At 44.1% G+C, this 21,525-nt stretch overlaps 3 protein-coding genes across 5 annotated transcripts in view; all 3 read left to right on the top strand.

Annotated features, from left to right (window-relative positions):
* LOC112261341 (zinc finger protein 184-like) overlaps positions 1–21,525 on the top strand; it is a 307,911-nt gene that overhangs the window by 130,937 nt on the left and 155,449 nt on the right. The window lies entirely within an intron of this gene.
* LOC112261337 (oocyte zinc finger protein XlCOF7.1) lies at positions 1,211–20,839 on the top strand. 2 transcript variants are annotated; one of them, XM_042330525.1, is made up of 3 exons: positions 1,211–1,708; positions 18,300–18,430; positions 19,375–20,839. In XM_042330525.1, the coding sequence occupies exons 1-3, from the start codon at positions 1,426–1,428 to the stop codon at positions 20,563–20,565; spliced, it is 1,605 nt and encodes a 534-aa protein (XP_042186459.1). In that variant the 5' UTR covers positions 1,211–1,425; the 3' UTR covers positions 20,566–20,839. The 2 variants fall into 2 exon arrangements, with proteins under 2 accessions (XP_042186459.1, XP_024292372.2); XM_024436604.2 differs by lacking the exon at positions 1,211–1,708 and adding an exon at positions 17,414–17,916.
* On the top strand, positions 11,730–14,640 carry LOC112261338 (zinc finger protein 768-like). The gene is made up of 4 exons (XM_024436605.2): positions 11,730–11,821; positions 12,354–12,512; positions 12,886–12,994; positions 13,200–14,640. Exons 2-4 carry the CDS (start codon positions 12,426–12,428, stop codon positions 14,111–14,113), a joined length of 1,110 nt encoding a protein of 369 aa, XP_024292373.2. The 5' UTR covers positions 11,730–11,821; positions 12,354–12,425; the 3' UTR covers positions 14,114–14,640.

Below are 21,525 nucleotides of genomic sequence, written 5' to 3'. Positions count from 1 at the left end.
CATAAAAAATCAATCCAATGGCTCCATATTGTTAGGTACTTCATCAGTGTTAGAGATGGGCTTGACTGGTTAACATTTTATAATGTCATGTTTGTGTACAGTAAAGAGTCTTCCTTCCTGAGTCGGAACCAGGACCCAACCGCAAGGGACAGAGACTCCACCACAACCACTACATAGAACACAACCAGTGGACAGGTGGTCATCAGAGAGGGATCCAGTCTGCAGCCCAGACACTTCTCTTCACAGTCTCAGTGCAGGGATGAAGCGGGACCTGTGGCTGATAGACCATCTTGTTCCTATGATACAAACACCACAGTATCCATGCTGAACAGAGCAGGTCACCCTGGGATTCAGCCTTCACAGGGAGTGGTGGGAGACCCATCTGGTGGTAGTCTTCTCTTTCAGGGTCCCGTCTAATGCCTACTGAAAGGGTTCATAGAAGGGACCTGGGTCTAACCTTCCTCAGCTGCCTCAAGGAGAGTCCCTTCATGTGCAAACTATGTTACAAGAGCTTCTCCTTCCCGAGTAACCTTATAGACATAGGAGTGTCCCCAACGGGAAGAAATCGTAGCAGTGTGAGATGTACGCAGGGGATATCTAGGAACCATTCTTTAGCTGTAATATTATAGTTATGTTAAGTGTATTGGGGTAACGCTTTGTTAACTTGTCATTTGTAAAAAAAAAAACTGTTTTTAGAGAGATGGTAAACATAGGCTATAACAAGTAAGTAGCCTTGCATGAACCTTAGCTCATCTCCTATTTCTGTAGTGTGAGGCAGCTTGACGTACAAGTACACCCCCTGGACAAGACGCAGTCTATTGCAGGGCCTTAGCCTTAATCTAGCTCCTTAATGCTGAGTGCCAAGCCTAGACGCATCAGGGCCCATTTTTACAGTCTTTGGTATAACTCGGCCAGGGATTGGACTCAACCTTCCAATCTCAGGGCAGACACTAACCACAAGGCCACTGAGTTGGTCAGACTATAACAAGGACTATTGAATATTTACCTTACTGAGGTAAAGTCATGTTATTTTCTACTCTATTCTTGCTAACACACTGCTCTTCATAAACACGTCAGCTCTCAGCTTAAAAAATACTGATCATAGGATATTTGATGTGTAATGTAATAAGCAGTACCGTATTTCAAAGAACAGCACGCATACATTTTTCATCTAATTATACCCTTCCACCTATGACGCAAACCAATAAGATCCTTTCTCTTAAGTAAACGGAAGCGAACAAGGACCAAGAACGATTTCGATGTTAGCGTTTTTATTGTTATTTAGACGTTTATTAACACCCTGAAACTCAAAATATGATTAATTTAACTGCACAGCATCACATACTTACTTCAGGTAGTCTTTAATTCGCGCTGGGAGACTTGGTTGATATATGTTATCTAGGTAACGCTAGCTAGCTGCTAACAATGGCTAACTATATGGTTTTTCACACTCAAATAGCCTCCATCATGGAGGAGCTAGCAAATACAGCCGTGGCAGATATATGTAAACTCGTAGACGACGACTATGCAGTGTTTCGTTTGGAAATAACTCAAAGCCAGAAAGAAAACAGAGGACTGCGGAGGAAGCTACAGCTACTGGAACTGAAAGTGGCACGGGAGCGCGCAGAGAGGACAATGCGAGAGCGCGTTCTCGCCAGTCGATCTAGTAGCGTCAACATCCTGGACCGATACAGAGGAATGACAAGAGGTACATTCTACAGAAGGCTGCGGGCCCTGTCGCCCCGTTCCCCTCTGCGCATGTGTTCAGATGTGTTACAGAATTAGGTCTTTGTCCGTTTTTGAATAGTATACCATACTTCCCCTGACTATCTTGCACATATATATTTTTAACCAGCCATGTCAATTAAGTGCAAATTCTTCTTGCAAAAAGATTCTTTACCGAATTTCCAATTGTCATACTCAATTTTTTTTTAAGTGATGCATGGAACATAGTCAATCAATAAATCTCCCTCACCAACTTCAAACATCTGCTATCTGAGCAGCTAACCGCTGCAGCTGTACATAGTCTATTGGTAAACAGCCCACCCATTTTCACCTACCTCATCCCCATACTGTTTTTATTTATTTACTTTTCTGCTCTTTTGCACACCAATATCTCTACCTGTACATGTCCATCTGATCATTTATCACTCCAGTGTTAATCTACAAAATTGTAATTATTCGCCTACCTCCTCATGCCTTTTGCACACAATGTATATAGACTCCCCCTTTTTTTTCTACTGTGTTATTGACTTGTTAATTGTTTACTCCATGTGTAACTCTGTGTTGTCTGTTCACACTGCTATGCTTTATCTTGGCCAGGTCGCAGTTGCAAATGAGAACTTGTTCTCAACTAGCCTACCTGGTTAAATAAAGGTGAAATAAAAATAATTAAAAAATCAACAAGTTATGAGAAGTGTTACCTTACATCCAGGGCCAGATTACTGAATAGGCACTCAAGAGTTCAATTTTCATTTCATCTGACCAGGACACCGGTTCCAATCCAAGTGCCAATGCCATTTGCCACAAACTTACATTTGTTGGTAGTCAGATTAATCAGGCTGCAATACACAATTTATTGGTATATTCCATCTGAAACTAATAGGGATGGGCATTGACATTTTTCGACTGTTGGAGTACTTGCATGCTTTCTTTCTGAGTAATCCAATGGGGGGGGGTATGTTTGTAGAACAAGGCCCGCACTGGAAAAAATATGTGCATTTATCTATATGCCAACAGATTGCAACCATGCCTAATTTATCAAACCGTTACAGATAAAATCCTAATTGCTAAATTGCCCTGTATATATTCAGTCATTTAAAAAGCAAGCGCCATTTAAGATTAATTTATTGACATCGTAATATCAACCGCTAGTAACTGGATTGTTCACAATCCTCCTCTGATTCAGAATATACAATTTTCATTATCCTGGCATAGCTATTGAAGATGAAAAACGAATATCCCCCCCATTTTTTTTTATTTTTTTACCTTGGTGCCAAATTGAACCATATACCCACCAGCTCTCTAAAAAGTTGGGTAAACAATACTTTCCTGTCTATATTTTGTCTGCCAGAGTAAGTTTAAATGTATAGTACGTTTACACAATTTTAAATTTGCAGGCATTAGTTTCAGGCTGTATATACCAATTCATTGTGTATTACAGCCTTATTAATCAGAATCATTTGTTGGATAACATGAAATAGAGCTCTATGGCCACGCACACCAATGGTGGGTTTGTCTTCGAAATGAGAATGCATGAGCAGAAAATAACCTCATACCTTACTGTAAAATATAGTGGTGGATCTTTGGTCCTGGGGCCCTTTAAAGTCAACGGCATCATGAACTTTACCTAGTTGCAGGTGTAACGGATGTGAAACGGCTAGCTTAGTTAGCGGTGGTGCGAGCTAAATAGCGTTTCAATCGGTGACGTCACTTGCTCTGAGACCTTGAAGTAGTATTTCCCCTTGCTCTGCAAGGGCCGCGATGGGTAACGATGCTTTGTGGGTGTCAGTTGTTGATGTGTGCAGGGGGTCCCTGGTTCGAGCCTGGGTATGGGTGAGGGGACGGTTTATAAAGTTACACAGGCAGTGTCAATAGTGTACAATATACTGTTGATCATTGACAGTACCTCACCACCTCTTTCCCCAATCACTCTCTCAGGACTTCTCACTGGAGGCCACAGGAGCTTTGTGAAGCCAGCGGGTCACAACGTGTGGAGAGATGACCAACCAATCACCATTGATGAGGGGAGTGGAACCTCAACCCAGCAAGTTATCGTGATAGAGGTTAGTGTCATAGTGTAACATGAAAAATGACAGTACATAAAATGTGGCCCATTAATTAAGGCTACTGTTTGAATGTTAAATGAGGAGACAGAGGCACCAGTCTTGTTCAGTACATCAAAACACACCCCGGTAAAACACAAGAGTTGAACATTTACCAACAGATGGCATCTTACACCCATATTTTCCTTTTGATATTCTCTTCACTTTTATCTGTCTGTCAACAATCCCTGATGGGAAACCTACAGATTAAGTCTTTTGTCATGCGACCCCTTTGGCCATCAGGGTTCTGAGTAGGTGCTGGCTCAGTAATCCGAAGGTCAACCCTGTTACGGTACTGGAGCCATGTGTGGTGCTTAGGATCAATGCATATCCGTAGCTTGTCTGGTTTCTTGACGATAACCATATTACTTATCCAGTCTGTAGGCTCGGTGACGGATATGATGTCTGATTCGTATTTGTCAAGCTGAGCCTTCGTAGCTGCTTTCATGGCCACTGGTACATTGTGGGGTGCACACTGGACAGGCTGGATCGCTGCGTCCAACTCAAAGTGGACTTCCCCGGGAACTGACTCAACCGGTGCGTTGAAGACATCATGGTACTTGCTTAGGAGTGTCTCCTTGCTCAGGGGCCCAGCCTGGACTTTGTCTATAATGTTAAGATCAGCTGGGATGGTGAAGTTAATAAGCCCAAGGCGCTCGCATGTAGAACCTGACAGTAATGGCTGTTGACTAGCCTCAACTATTTCAAACTCAAGGGTGTATTTCTGGCCACGTAAAACACACTCTGTCACAAACAGGCCTAAAGAGGTCATGAACTGGCCTGAATACAGTTTCAGCTTGATGCTACTCTGTGCGAGTTTGTCTCTGGGCGCGAGCCTCCTTTTGTCTTTAAGGCTCATAACGTTGCATGTGGCCCCTGAATCTAGCTGGCATTGCTGTGGTTTATTATTAAGTAGCAGAGTGACAAACCACTTTTGTCCTCACCGCCCTTATGCACTCGCTAGCATATACATCCTCTGTGCTGTCGTTCCCTTCAGCTGTGTTTGTTTCCATGGAGTGCACTTTACCCTCCTTTCTCTTGCTTTTCATGCAGACCCTTGCGAAGTGATTAGCTGTACCACAGGATTTGCATATTTTTCCATAGGCTGGGCAGTGCTCTTTTTTTTTACAACCACTAAAGTATACAGGATCGTCAGCCGAGCCACACAGCAACCGACCACTTTCATCCGTATTCACCTCAGCAACCCGAACGACGCGCCTGGCCTACTGCTAGAGGGATTCTACATGAACTACTTCCACTTCAGGGTGGAAAAAGCACGGCCACCCCCCACCATTATCAAACAGTGCTACAAATGTCAAGAATTCAACCACGTCTCCACATACTGCAAAAACCAGATCAAATGTCTGCGATGTGCTGAAAACCACCACCATAAAGAGTGCCCCAAAGAGAAAAATGATGCCAACTGTGGCGGCGCCCACTCATCGGTCTCCAGACAATGCCCCACCTATCTAGCCCTCACCACCACCAAGCCCACCAGGACTACTACCACCATCAGCACAGCCACTACCAACCATCTCACAACACCAAGCCTCTCCGGCTCCCAGCCTCTCACCAGCACCACTCACCTGCAGGAGGATCTGAAAGGAATATGCAGAGATGAAGAAATGGTAAAGAGAGTTATGGACAGCATAAGAAACACATAGATGGCCCCTCTTAAGGCTGTAGAAGGCGATTCCAAGTTAACTACACTCCAAACCAAATGGCTACTCCAATAAATGTTCTACATATCAACATCAGAGGGTTAAGGAGAAACAAGCAGGAGCTGAAGCAACTTCTTCTAGAAAAGCAAACAAGCATTGCCTCTATCAACGAAACCTTCCTAAGTACTAATGCAAGATTCCGTATTCCTGGCTTTAACATTCTAAGGAAGGATCGACTAGAGGGATGCAGAGGGGGTGTGGCACTGCTTTTAAAAGAAGGAATAGAGTACTCTGAAGCCGTTTTCAACCTCACCAAAGAAGAACTCAACAACAATGAGTACACTGCAGCGAAAATACTCCTAAATGCACAAACAACTCTTCTGGTAGCCACCATATACTGTCCACCAGCAACAACACCCTCCGAAAAATTGATCGCCACCCTTGCAGACAACAACTGCCACACCATCATAATGGGAGATTTTAATGCCAAACACATCGACTTAAACTGTAATACTACAAACACATCGGGAAGAGTATTAAGGGATATCCTCGACAGCACAAACCTGGCCATCCTCAACACCAACGAGCCCACACACATCCATTCTTCAAACTCCACGGCAGACATCCTTGATCTTGTCCTCTGCTCCCCGGACTTGGCTGCTAAGCTTCTTAGCTTCTCTGTCAGCCACGACGTGAGAAGTGACCACCTTCCTGTCCTTGCCTCCTTCTCTCTCCAACTCCAACAAGCACCGGAAAAGCAAAGATACAACTACAAGAAAGCAGACTGGGAAAAATACAGAAATTGCATTACAGACAAGATGACAAACATTGCAGTAACAACGCAGAACCCCAAAGATCTGGACAAGCTGGCGGAGATAATAGGGATATCCTAATAGGGGTATCCTCATCCAGGCCCGGGAAGAGACCACCCAACTTACCACCACCAGACCACAACAACAACAATTCCCACCACATATCCTCAGTCTCATCAAGCAGAAAAGAAAGATCCGGAGAGACTTTATTAGAACAAGAGCACCCAACCTGAAAACAGAAGTTAATCGGTTGCAGAATCACATCAGACACCAACTCACCCTCCACAAACAGAAACAGTGGACTGCCTTCTATCACCAGCTAGATACAGACACCAACCCCCGGACCTTCTGGCAAAAAATCAAAACAATCAACGGAGACAAAACCAATAACATCATACCTGTGCTAAAGTCTCAAAACCAACTCATCGAAGACAACAAAACGAAAGCAACATTTTTCAGAAACCACCTACAAAATGTTAATTATTGTCCCGACGATCCTCTCTTTGACAAAGACTGGAAAACCATCGTCGACAGAGAAATGCAGAAAACAGTGTACACCTCAAATCCGACACCAGTAGACCATCCCCTCACCCGCTCTGTGAGCATTGAAGAAATCAAGACCCACCTGAAAAAAAACAAAAAACAAAGCACCAGGGGAAGACAACATTGACAGCACACTCATCAAACAAGCACCTGACGAATACCTGCACCTTCTTTCCAACCTCTTCACAGCATGTCTCACGGAAGGCTACTTTCCCCTACCCTGGAAATCTGCAGTTGTCACAATGATCCACAAACCTGGCAAAGACCCATACAACGTCACAAGTTACAGACCAATCAGCCTCCTCAGTCATGTCGGGAAGCTGTTTGAGCGAGTACTCACCCAAAGACTGAGCGGCCACACCGAGGAAATGGGCCTCCTTGGAATCCACCAAGCTGGCTTCAGGAAAGCAAGATCAACCACCGATAACATTCTAAGACTGTCAGAGGACATCCTTCGGAACTTAAAGAAAAAAGAACTTACCCTGGCGGTTTTCTTTGACATAGAGAAAGCATTTGACAAGATGTGGCACAATGGACTGTGTTACCGGCTCGCAGATTCCAATCTCAAACTACCGCTCTCCATCAGAAACATCATCACCAGCTTTCTCCACAACCGTACAATTAAAGTGAAGGTCTCCACAGCAATATCCTCACCTTTTACCCCGGAGGCAGGTGTCCCACAGGGGGCAGTTCTAAGCCCGCTACTTTTTCTACTCTACATATCAGATATCTACAACCCTCCACTCACCATAGGTCAAGTCTCACAGTTTGCCGATGACCTCTGCTACTGGTCCAGCTCCAAATGTCCTCAACTTGCTGCAAAAAAACTCCAGAAGTCTATTGAAATGATCGAGTCGTGGTCCAACAGGTGGCGAGTAAAATTGAACCCACAAAAGACCCAATGTGTCCTCTTCACAAAAAGCACCAGGAAAAAAAAACAGGAAACCCATAGATCTCAAATCAAATCAAATTTATTTATATAGCCCTTCGTACATCAACTGATATCTCAAAGTGCTGTACAGAAACCCAGCCTAAAACCCCAAACAGCAAGCAATGCAGGTGTAGAAGCACGGTGAAACTCAAACTCTACGGTGAAACAATAAAAGTAGAAAAAGAAGCAAAATTCCTTGGAGTCACCTTCCAGAAGAACATGCGCTGGACAACCCATATAGCGAACATAGAGAGAGGGGGACGAAAAAGACTAAACCACCTAAAAACGCTGTGCGGAAGAAAATATGGAGCCTCACCTCAGACAGTGCTGAAAGTCTACATCAGCTACATCCGACCCCTCTTTGAATACGCCCTGCCAGCCTGGATAACATCTTCACCGCAGCAGATGAATCGGCTACAGATAGTCCAAAACATGGCAGCAAAAATGGCTTACAGACTACCAAGATACATCAGCAACCACTACGTTAACAGCATATCTGGACTGACATCAATCAACAATAGACAGTCAATCATTGGCCAGAAGTTCATCAACAGAGTCACTCACAACCCATCATTGAAGGAAGCCGCTATTCAAAGTGCTCTGAACAAATTAAGGGAATTGTTCACAAACATTGGCACATCCTAAAATGCGATGATCGTCTCGGTAATGTGTTTTCGGACCTTCCCTTGGTCGTATTCTCGCGGGGCAGAAATCTCAGAGACCAATTGGTACACTCTGATTTACCACCCCAAGATATTTCTGAACAACGTCTATTTGCGCCCCTACTGGATAGAAATTACAAATGTAATGGCTGTGCTCAATGCAATGGCACTTATAAATGTACATACTTCAAACACCCACAAACAAGGAAATCGATCCCAATCAAAGGTGTTATTACGTGCTCCACTAAGGCAGTTATTTATCTTATAACTTGTCCTTGTGGTAAAAATTATGTAGGTAAAACAAAGCGCGAATTAAAAGTACGTATCTCAGAGCATCGTAGCACCATTAGGTGTAAAAGCTTTACTTATCCAGTTGCGGCCCACTTCTTTGAGGCAGGCCACTCGATTTCGTCTCTGCGTTATATTGGCATCAAACATGTCACCCTCCCTAGGAGAGGGGGTGACTTTGATAATTTATTGTTAAAACGAGAGGCTGCCTGGATCTTTAACTTAAAGACCCTTGCGCCCTTCGGTCTCAACGTAGACTTTGATCTGAAGCCATTCTTGTGATTATTGTGACTTTGCCATTGTAATTGTTTGTAAAGCTTGTGTAGTCATATTTGTCTATGATGGTATGCTATCCATTTGTTGTTTGTATGCTGTTCTTTGTATGACATTTTAATATTTGATAATTAACCAATGATATTAGGCCACTCTTGGCCATGATTACAGACACCTGTGTCTTTTGACACTACATAAACGAGTCATCCCGCAGTGTTTGTGATTATACACTGATGAAGACAGCTTGGCTGTCGAAACGTTGGTAATTAAATTTTTGCATCTGAGCTCCTATAGTGTGCGTTTCTTTTTCTTCTCGATCATCCTTATTTATCTACCATAGGGGAGCTTGTGAGACTTCTCTATGACATTGTTATCCATTTCAACTCATGTACCAATAATAAATCTAAATCAAATCAAATTTTATTTGTCACATACATATGGTTAGCAGATGTTAATGCGAGTGTAGCGAAATGCTTGTGCTTCTAGTTCCGACAATGCAGTAATAATCCAACAAGTAATCTAACTAACAATTCAAAAAAAAAACTGCTGTCTTATACACAGTGTAAGGGGATAAAGAATATGTACATAAAGATATATGAATGAGTGATGGTACAGAGCAGCTTAGGCAAGATACAGTAGATGGTATCGAGTACAGTATATACATATGAAATGAGTATGTAAACAAAGTGGCATAGTTAAAGTGGCTAGTGATACATGTATTACATAAGGATGCAGTAGATGATATAGAGTACAGTATATACGTATACATATGAGATGAATAATGTAGGGTATGTAAACATTATATTAGGTAGCATTGTTTAAAGTGGCTAGTGATATATTTTACATAATTTCCCATCAATTCCCATTATTAAAGTGGCTGGAGTTGAGTCAGTGTGTTGGCAGCAGCCACTCAATGTTAGTGGTGGCTGTTTAACAGTCTGAAGGCCTTGAGATAGAAGCTGTTTTTCAGTCTCTCGGTCCCAGCTTTGATGCACCTGTACTGACCTCGCCTTCTGGATGATAGTGGGGTAAACAGGCAGTGGCTCGGGTGGTTGTTGTCCTTGATGATCTTTATGGCCTTCCTGTAACATCGGGTGGTGTAGGTGTCCTGGAGGGCAGGTAGTTTGCCCCCGGTGATGTGTTGTGCAGACCTCACTACCCTCTGGAGAGCCTTACGATTGTGGGCGGAGCAGTTGCCGTACCAGGCGGTGATACAGCCCGCCAGGATGCTCTCGATTGTGCATCTGTAGAAGTTTGTGAGTGCTTTTGGTGACAAGCCGAATTTCTTCAGCCTCCTGAGGTTGAAGAGGCGCTGCTGCGCCTTCTTCACGATGCTGTCTGTGTGGGTGGACCAATTCAGTTTGTCTGTGATGTGTATGCCGAGGAACTTAAAACTTACTACCCTCTCCACTACTGTTCCATCGATGTGGATAGGGGGGTGTAATAACCTCCCTTGTTGTGTCAGTCTGCAGATGTAGAGGCTAGAGGTCATGAGGTCAAGCAGGAGAGGTCTGAAGGAGAGGACCCACGACACAGAAGAGACATCGAGATTGGGACGCCCCCTGTAGCCACGGAGAACCGCGCTGCCACGCCCCAACCCAGGACCTGCCGCAGCATCACAGAGGTCAGTAGAACGCAGAACACTGTCTTCAAGTCAGAGACACATAGACTTTAACACAAAGGCTCTTGCACAAAGGATCTGACCAGAGATCAGACCCAGAGAGACTGGAGCTGGGGCCACTGGACTGTCCTCCTGCTCCCGACTCAGAGTAACCCGAGCATGAGGACGATTCAATCCCATTGGGACCCTGGCAACATGCCCTTGGGTTTAGAGACAGACTGATCTGTCTAGAGAGGACTGGAACCAGTACAGTAGTAGTGTATAAGATCCAAACAGGGATGAAATCCTTCAGCTGTACCCAGTATGCACTTTACCCAAGCTGGACACCAGAAGAGGCACCAGGTGGTCCACACAGGGGAGAAATCCTACAGCTGCCTCCAGTGTGAGAAGAGGTTCTCCCACCAGGACCAGCTGAAAATATACCTCTAGGTCCACACAGGAGCAGAAAAACCATTCCACTCTATAACATGAACCATGTTTCCATTCACAGATTTTGTGCAAGTAAAGTCATACCGAGAAAAAATAAATAATGGCAGCTGTGATGGAAACAGGAAGTTTCGGTACAATTTTCTAAATGCCTACAGAATTTGTTTGTTCGACATGGGATCTTTTTGCATCTGTAAAATTCATTATGAGAGAGGGCGGTGGAAACGCCTTTATGCGCAAATGTTGATATAAAAGCCATATTGGAGTCACGTGATGACATGGTGTGTGGTCCTCCCACTACGACTCGGGGAAACCATGTAGTTTATTAGGCTCCCGAGGGTGGTGAAAGTGCACGGTGATCTTGATGCTCATTTTCAAAGAAATATCAAGGCTTGACTTACGTTTGACAAATAAATATTCTTGCTCTTTTCCATAATAATATCATGACGTAGACTAGCCTACCGGTACTGTATCTGCGAGCTGTTGGCTAGAGCCCACGTGCCAAGACCAGATTACGCACATTTGCTATTTAACGCAACAGTTTGTATGACAAAACTATCGGTAGAGTTGAAAATGCGATGGAAACACATTGAACGTAATATTTTTATTCTGTACGTGAAAATGTAAGCGAAAAAGTACATTTCGTGTGCGCTACGTCATCACGCAATGTTTTTTTTTTTATCTGCGTCAAGTCAGTTTGGTGGAAACACCACTGGTGGGAAAATGTGCACGTTTTCTTTCAAATCTGTCGTCAAATGAATGGATACCGAGCTATAGAAAGTAACCATTCCACTCGATAGCTTCTAACGTTTAGATCAAACCCAGCATCAAAGACTATGATGAATGTTCATTGTTGTCAGCAGAAAAAAATCCAGATACATTTGGAATAACGAGAGTAACATATTTCAGTGTTGAATATTCCTGGGTAGAATATTGCATCCAGACATTCTGTGATATATAAGGCTTAAGCCTAAAAAGTCGGTCACATAGTGTTTCCACTGTGTAGGATATATGATGTGTTTCATTATTTCCATTCAACTACTTTAATTATATATACTGTATATAAGGCATATTCAATGGGGTGCTAAATTATGGAAACTTGATAAAGATGAACAATCTTTTTTTTGTTGTATTTTCCCTGCTCTTTATCAAGGGTGCCAATAATTTTGCAGTTACATTTGCATGTACAGGAATTTGTAAAATCGTATGAGACTCAAACATAGTGGGGATGGGTAAATACTATGTTGAAAGTGTGTTTATCTGTGTGTACGTACCTGAGGGAATGTATGTCTGTATCACCTGTCTCTTCCAGGAGGAGGGTCCAGACGTGCTGCTGGTGAAGGAGGAGGGGTGTGAGGAGCGTCTGGGGAACCCTGAGGGTCCCATGATCACGGAGGACAACCAGACTACACCTCTTGAACCCACAGAGAAACCAGCTGAGCAGCACAGGACCACACACAGTCTTCCTGAGGTGAGCCCACTGTAAACTACTGTCTGAATGGTATTAGGTCAAGGTCCGTATCCACAAAGTCTCTCAGAGTAGGACTGCTGATCTAAGATATAATTTTATTCATTATGATCTAAAAGGCAAAACTGATCCTAGATCAGCACTCCTACTCAGAGTCTTTGTGGATACGGGCCCAGGTCTTGATTCGCTGTCTTAAGTGTGGGACCATGCCTTTTGAATGATCAAACCATTAAAGAGTGTCAAGTAATCAAATTGACTAACGCGTTTGCATAGTACTCATAGCAATCCCTCATTGCCCAATCAGAAGATGCTCCATAGCAGGGTGCTCATATCAGATTTATGGATCCAACATCCTCTCACTCTGTATCTCTTACAGCCAGTAGACATGGAGGATGGGAAGCCTCATCTGCTGCTGGTCAAAGAGGAGACGATAGATGGACCAGAGAGCATTGATCTGCTCAGTGGACTAAAGATGGTTGAGCAAGGTAAGGGAGAAATACATATAGCCTACATACAGTAATAGGTCTTCAATGGGAATAGTGATGCACCTGGCTATTATTTATTTTCTTCATTCATGAAATCAATATAACTTATGTTTAGTTACCGAAACACACACGTTATAATGTATGAACTTCACCAGGTAATTGACTCAACTCTAGATATGTATTTTTTTCACTGCCATGTTTGTAGTCTTTTTTGCAGGTGGTTGGCTGGAGGCTAACAGAGGAGACTGGGTGTCCATCTTAGATTTCCAGACCCAGACCGGTGCAGCCAAAGGCCCAGGGGATGATATCACTGAGCAGGACAGGACTAGAGGCAACATAGTGGAGGTCAGTGGATGGGACAGCGTCTTCAACTCTGGGCTGGGGAACAACACCTTTAACCACAACCAGAAACAGACTGTCGAACATAAAACAACAAACAAACTTAGTCTCCATGACAACAGACTGGCTGAGACCAGGGCGAGGCGTAGATTTGGTCTGCAGGGATGGGGAGGTGTCCGTATGCGACGGGAGAGAACAGACATAGACTTGGCTAGTGATGCTCCGTCCTGCTCCTATAGTTGTGATTCAGAGAGACTGATGGGGCCTCAGGTTAACCCCCTAACAGGTGCTGCCTTCAGTCTGCCTTCTATAGGATCTATCAACTGGAACATGGACCCTGAGACAACACAGACTCTCCCTGGCCTTCATCCTCCTCACAATTTCCTAATGTTAAACCAGAACTCAGACAATGCCTCAACAAGCCCACTGACAAATGACAGTAGTAGAGACGTAATCCGTAAAGGTGGCAGGGCCAAAGAGAAGCGCTTCCCGTGCTCGTTCTGTGGGAAAGCCTTCAGTTTCCCCAAACAGGTGGAGATCCACCATAGGATGCACACGGGGGAGAAACCATTCAGCTGCCACCTGTGCCAGGCTAGTTTTTCCGACTCTTCCAACCTGAAGAGGCACCAGAGAATGCACACTGGGGAGAAACCGTTCGGCTGCCACCTGTGCCAGGCCAGTTTCTCCCACTCGTTCAACCTGAAAAGGCACCAGAGGGTCCACACAGGAGAGAAATCAAACAGCTTCCCCAGTTTGGGAAGCGGTTCTCCCACCAGCTGAAGATGTACCTGAAGGTACACACGGGAGAGAGACCGTTTGCCTGCACACACTGCGGGAAGAGGTTCTCAGAGGAGCAACCGCAGAATACACCAGCAGAAAATGCACACGGCCCATGTATAGAGTCTAGTGACATGTAGTAGTACTTGTTTGTTTGTAGTTACCTCTGTTGGTTTTGGGTATAGTAGGGAACTGGATGAGGTGAACTGAGGAAAGAATGAGTATGATGAGGCAGAGTAGATGATATGGTGATGGTTGGTGTGATGGTGTCTGTAAAAATGCTTAATTGATGGGTCCAACCCTAACTGCTTGTCACTTTAGGTTGATACTGGTATTTTATAGTGAGATAATGAGTGCCTTAATTCACATTTACTTGACATAAAATAGTGAAGATGTGTGTAATGTTGAACCTTTTCCAAAGTATTCAAACATGTATTTTATTAAAGTGAGGGTACCAGATTTACATTAAAGGTAAAGTGTTAGTGAAAAGTATCATGTATCGTTTTGTGCAATAAAAGTATTGTACTTCATGTTATGTGAGTGTGTGATCATTTTCTTGAAATTAAATGCGAAATTGACTCTGTGCGGATTGACTTGGTTATTTTTGTATCATTGCAAAGACTCTAATAGATCCATATTGTTAGATACTTGAAGCACAGTGTTAGAGGCTTGACTGTAGTTAACATTTTATAATGTCATGTTTCTGTGTGTACATCAGAGTTTCTAACATAACCCAACCAAAAACCAGGGATAGATGGCTGTATTTGCGCAAAACTTTGGAACCACAGCATTCAACCACGGTAAGGTGACCCGGAACATGGCGTACAAACAGACCAGCTACAAACTCCGTAAGGCAATCAAAGAAGCAGAAAGTCAGTACAGGGACAAAGTGGAGTTGCAATTCAACGGCTCATACGCAAAGAAGCATGTGGCAGGGACTGTTAACTCTTAAATGGCTGCCAGCCCGGACGGCATCCCAAGGCGTGCGCAGACCAGCCGGCTGGAGTTTTTACGGACATATTCAATCTCTCTCTATCCTAGTCTGCCATCCCCAAATGCTTCAAGATGTCCACCATTGTTCCTGTACCCAAGCAATCTAAGGTAACTGAACTAAATGTCAATATTGCCCCATAGCACTCACTCCTGTCACCAGGAAGTGCTTAGAGAGGCTAGTCAAGGGTCACATCACCTCCATCTTACCGCCCCAGCAGATCCCCAGACGACGCAATCACATTCGCACTAGAAAAACACACACTTTCCCACTTGAACAAGAGGAATACCGACTATAGCTTAGCTTTCAACACCATAGTGCCCTCAAAGCTCGTTACCTTGGAACTCATCCTTGTGCAACTGGGTCCTGGACTTCAAAGGCTGACCCCAGTTGGTGAGGGTAGGCAACAACACCGTTGCCATGCTGACGTTTAATACAGGGGGCCCCCCAGGGGTGTGTGCTCAGTCCCTTCCTGTACTCCCTGTTCACCCATGACCCCAACACAATCATCAAGTTTGCTGACGACATGACAGTGGTAGGCCTGATTACCAACAATGACGAGACAGCTTACAGTGAGGAGGTTGGAGCCCTGGCGGAGTGGTGCCAGGACAATAACCTCTCAAAGTCAACAAAACCAAGGAGCTGATTGTGGAGTACAGGAGACAGAAGGGAGAGCACACCCCCCTCCACATAGACTGGGCCACAGTGTTGAGGGTCAAAAGGTTCAAGTTCCTCTGTGTGCACATCACCGAGGACCTGATATGGTCACATCACATCAGCACCATGGTGAAGAAGTTCAGCATTGCCCTTACAACCCTCACAAACCTCTACAGATGCATCATTAAGCGCTTTCTGTTGGGCTACATCACCGCCTGGTACAGTAATTACATCACCCTCAACCGTACGGCTCTTCAGCGAGTGGTGTGATCAGCCAAAAGCACCATCGGGGGCACGCTGCCGGCCCTCCAGGTCATTTACACCACTCTGTGTCGATGGAAGGCCAAGAAGATCATTATGGACCTCAGCCAACGAGCCATGGACTGTTCCCTCTACTACCGTCTGGCAGACGGTACAGGAGCATCAGAGCCGGAACCAACAGGCTCAGGGACGGCTTCTAACATCCGACCATCAGGCTGTTGAACAGCCATCACTGGCTGTCTGTCTGTCCTGCATCATAGAGACTTTTTTTGCACACATACACCTGCTCACTCACACAAAATACACACACAAGCGCTCTCTCACACACGCAGACACATGCATACACCCATACTCACAAACACATTCAACACTGCTGTCCCATGCATAGAAACATTGGACACTTCCCTCTTCTTTTATACACACTGTATTTACAGTGGGGCAAAAAAGTATTTAGTCAGCCACCAATTGTGCAAGTTCTCCCACTTAAAAAGATGAGAGAGGCCTGTAATTTTCATCATAGGTACACTTCAACTATGACAGACAAAAATCCAGAAAATCACATTGTAGGATTTTTAATGAATTTATTTGCAAATTATGCTGGAAAATAACTTATTGATGGATTATCTTGGAAAAGGCAACATGCTCCTAACATGGATGTTAGTGGATATTTTATATGTGCATATGGAACATTTCTGGGATCTTTTATTTCAGCTCATGAAACATGGGACAAACATTTTACATGTTGCGTTTATATTTTTTGTTCAGTGTAAATGGAATGAAGTCAGTCATTCTATTCTTCTCTACTCTATTAATATTAACACATTGGCCTTGTAAGAATACTCATACTAGTATTACATACTTAAACTGCATACTAATTTCAGCGTTTGACATAGTATATTAAACTCATATTTTTGACTCACGTGTTTGACAAGAGCAGATAAAATGACGCCTGTACCAAAATGAACGAATGGCGGGAGTCAACACAATCACGCATATTAGTTGTAACTTTCAGTGTACCAATGCTGCGTTCACATTTTACTCGGAACTAGAAATCTCGGACATTTCCGACATGCTAACTGGTTGTATGTACAGGCGTTCAATGAATCTACAGATCGGAAATTTCGGAGTTTCTAGTTCCGACTGGAATATGAAGGCGGCATATTTTCGAAATTTCACATACTTATAAAACTTTTTTTTTCGCATACTACTACGGGTATTCGGACACGGCTACTGTTCTTTCTAAACAAGTCTGCTCTCAGCTTGAGAGAACGATCATAGGATATGTTATGTGTAATAAAATGTAATAAGCATTACCGTGTTTCAAACAACAACGCGCATTACTTTTCCGTTTAACAAAACCTTTGAGATACAGTATGACGCAAACCAATGAGATCCTTTCTATTCAGTGTAAACGGAAGTGAACAGTGACCAATAACGATTTCCCTGTTAGCGTTTTTATTGTTGTTATTTAGACGTTTATTAACACACTGGAACTTAAAATATGACTAATTTACTTGCACAACATCACATACGTACCTAAGGTAGTGTTTAAATCACGTTGGAGACAGGATTTGGTTGATAGCTGGCTAGCTGGCTGCTAACTAGCTAAAAATGGCTAACGTGAACAGTATGGTTTTTCACACTCAAATAGCCTCCATCATGGAGGTGCTAGCGAATGCAGCCGTGGCAGAGATCTGTAAAGTCGTAGACGACGACTATGCAGTGTTTCGTTTGGAAATAACTCAAAGCCAGAAAGAAAACAGGGCATTGCGGAGGAAACTACAGCTACTAGAATTGAAGGTGTCACGGGAGCGCGCAGAGAGGACATTGCGGGAGCGCGTCCTCGCCATTTCCAGTAGTGTCAAGATCCTCGACCGATACAGAGGAATGACAAGAGGTACATTTTGCAGAAGGCGGAGGCTGCGCGGCATAGCTCAGTGCCTGTCACCCGTTCTGCACATGTGTTCAGATGTATTACCCAGAATTGAGCCTTGGACAGTTTTTCGATAGCTTAGTAATCAGGGCAATTATTGTATACTATCTTGCACAAAGACATAATATCACATTTTAACCAGATTCTTAATTTACTGCATTTCCTATTATTAGCTCAATGAAAACAATTTGATGCATAGAACATAATTCAGTCAATCAATAAATTGTATGAAGTGATGAGAAGTGTTACCTTACACCCTTGCCAATTCTAGACCGTGTCAATGGTGTACAATATAGTGTTGACAGTAGCTAACCTAACCACCTCTTTCCCCCCAATCACTCTCTCAGGCGAAGGACATCTCACTGGAGGACACAGGAGCTTTGGGAAGCCAGCGGGACACAATATATGGAGAGATGACCAACCAATCACTGTTGATGAGGGGAATGGAACCTCATCCCAGCACGTTATCCTGATAGAGGTTAGTGTGTTGCATAATAGTGTTGCATAAAATATTACAGTTACTTTAAATGTGGCCTGTTTATTTCAGAAAGGCTTCCCTCATCCTTCATATGTAGTTAAATGCTTCTAGGACAAAGTTCATTTCGAAGTGCATGAATGTAAATATTGAATGCGTTGCATCTACTATGTTACTTAACGATGATAGCTCCTTGAATCTCTCAATCAATAAGAGATTATTACTGCTGTCAGGCAGTGCTGCTGCAAAAAAAATAAAGGAAAACACATAAAAATAAAAATAAATGATATATATTTACCCAAAAATATATGGTGGATTGGAAATGATGCAGACAATTACATTAATGGAAGCCACAATCTATCTGCAACATTAAAGTTAATCTACCACCTTATAAAAAAATTAAAAACATAAATACCTTTACATAAGTATTCAGACCCTTTGCTATGACACTCAAAATTGAGATCAGGTGCATCCTGTTTCCATTGATCATCCTTAAGATGTTTCTACAACTTGATTGGAGTCCACCTGTGGTATATTCAATTGATTGGACATGATCTGGAAAGACACACACCTGTCTATAAAAGGTCCCATAGTTGACAGTGCACGTCAACCTCTTTGGACCCGTGAAGACGTCTAAATGGGATTGGGGAGTTGGTGGTGCAGGACCATCTCTTTATGTTTCTCTCTTCTTTACACCAATTTTATTATTTACACAATTCTGTGTGATCAATATGATAATTTCTCTGTATGTTTTTCTTTGGCAGCCTACGGATACATGCTGTATGAACTGTGTAAATTGACATTAATATTGTACCCCCCACCCCCGCCCCCAACAAAAAAGACAAAACATATACAAACTTGGTTAAAAAAAAAAAAAGACTTCCCTACGACATTGTTATCCAATTCCACTCATGTACCGTTAATAACCTCCACTCTTCTTGTGTCAGTCTGCAGATGCAGAGGCTGCAGGTCCTGGGGTCAAGCAGGAGAAGACTGAAGGAGAGGAGGAACCATGGCACAGCCGTAACATCCAGACGGGCGCTCCCCCTGTAGCCACGGAGGACCCCACCACTGCCACCGTGCTACCCATGACCCGACGCAGCATCACGGAGGTCAGTGGAACGCCTATCGCCGTCCTCAAGTCAGAGACAGACACCAAGACATTAACGGGGCTGGGCTGTCCTGCTCCTCACTCAGAATATTTCCAGTACGGTAACCCGAGGACGGTTCTGTCCCATCAGGACTCAGGTGACACGTTACAGACTGGCAATGATCCGTCCTGTTCATACACAACAGAGATGATACCTGGTGACATGCCTGTGGGCTTAGATACACAGACTAATCCAATGAGAGGGAACTGGAACCAGTACAGTAGTAGTGTATACTCTGGACGGTGCCTAGATAAGAAAGGGGAGGGTCTGGTCGTAGATGAGATGACTGTGAAAGTGGAGGGCGACGTTCCTGTGACATGGAATGCAGACGAGACTCACTTCGGAGAAGGACACTCGCATGGCAGCTCCAGTGACTTCTTAGACTACAGGGAAAGCTTAGAGACAAATTTAAATGTCTCGACCCACTCCCCTTTACACCCAGTATCCATGTCGATGGGGCCTTCCGATTCACAAGGCTGCATCCTTTTAGATCAGGTATTGAACTCAAACAACCAAACGGCCAAGGTGTGGGGAGAGGGAGCAACAACAGGCGGTAAAGAGAAGCAGTTCTTTTGCATGTTCTGTAACAAAGGCTTCAGCTGCCCACAGAAGGTCGAGATCCACCAGAGGGTCCACACAGGGGTGAAACCCTTCAGCTGTACCCAGTGTCATATGCGCTTTGCCCATGCTGGCAACCTGAAGAGGCACCAGCGGTTCCACACAGGGGTAAAACCCTTCAAATGTACCCAGTGTCACATGCGCTTCACCCAGGCTGGTGACCTGAAGAGGCACGAGAGGGTCCACACAGGGGAGAAACCCTACAGCTGCCCCCAGTGTGAGAAGAGGTTCTCCCGTCAGGACCAGCTGAAGATGCACTTGAAGGTCCACACGGGAGAGAAGCCATTTGCCTGTACACACTGTGGGAAGAGGTTCTCAGAGAGGACCTACCTCAGGATGCATCAGCAAAAACACCATTCAACTCTATAACATACAAAGTAACCATTCCACTCGATAGCTTCTGACATTTAGATCAAACCCTGCATTAAAGACTAAGATGAATGGTCATTGTTGTCAGCAGAAAAGATCCATAGATCCATAGCAGAAAAGATCCATAGATACATTTGGAATAAAGAGAGTAACAGATTTCAGTGTTGAATATTCCTGGGTAGAATTTTGCATCCCGTCAAAAATAAAGGGAACACTTAAACAACACAATGTAACTCCAAGTCAATCACACTTCTGTGAAATCAAACTGTCCACTTAGGACGCAACACTGATTGACAATAAATGTCATATGCTGTTGTGCAAATGGAATAGACAACAGGTGGAAATTATAGGCAATTAGCAAGACACCCCCAATAAAGGAGTGGTTCTGCAGGTGGGGACCACAGACCACTTCTCAGTTCCTATTCTTCCTGGCTGATGTTTTGGTCACTTTTGAATGCTGGCGGTGCTTTCACTCTAGTGGTAGCATGAGACGGAGTCTACAAGCCACACAAGTGGCTCAGGTAGTGCAGCTCATCCAGGATGGCACATCAATGCGAGCTGTGGCAAGAAGGTTTGCTGTGTCTGTTAGCGTAGTGTCCAGAGCATGGAGGCGCTACCAGGAGAAAGGCCAGTACATCAGGAGACGTGGAGGAGGCCATAGGAGGGCAACAACCCAGCAGCAGGACCGCTACCTCCACCTTTGTGCAAGGAGGAGCAGGAGGAGCACTGCCAGAGCCATGCAAAATGACCTCCAGCAGGCCACAAATGTGCATGTGTCTGCTCAAACGGTCAGAAACAGACTCCATGAGGGTGGTATGAGGGCCCGACGTCCACAGGTGGGGGTTGTGCTTACAGCCCAACACCATGCAGGACATTTTTCATTTGCCAGAGAACACCAAGATTGGCAAATTCGCCACTGGCGCCCTGTGCTCTTCACAGATGAAAGCAGGTTCACACTGA

This window comes from Oncorhynchus tshawytscha, linkage group LG11, assembly GCF_018296145.1.
Source record: "Oncorhynchus tshawytscha isolate Ot180627B linkage group LG11, Otsh_v2.0, whole genome shotgun sequence".
Taxonomy (NCBI): domain Eukaryota; kingdom Metazoa; phylum Chordata; class Actinopteri; order Salmoniformes; family Salmonidae; genus Oncorhynchus; species Oncorhynchus tshawytscha.
Note: the sequence above shows the minus strand (reverse complement) of the source record. Positions and strands in the feature narration are given on the sequence as shown.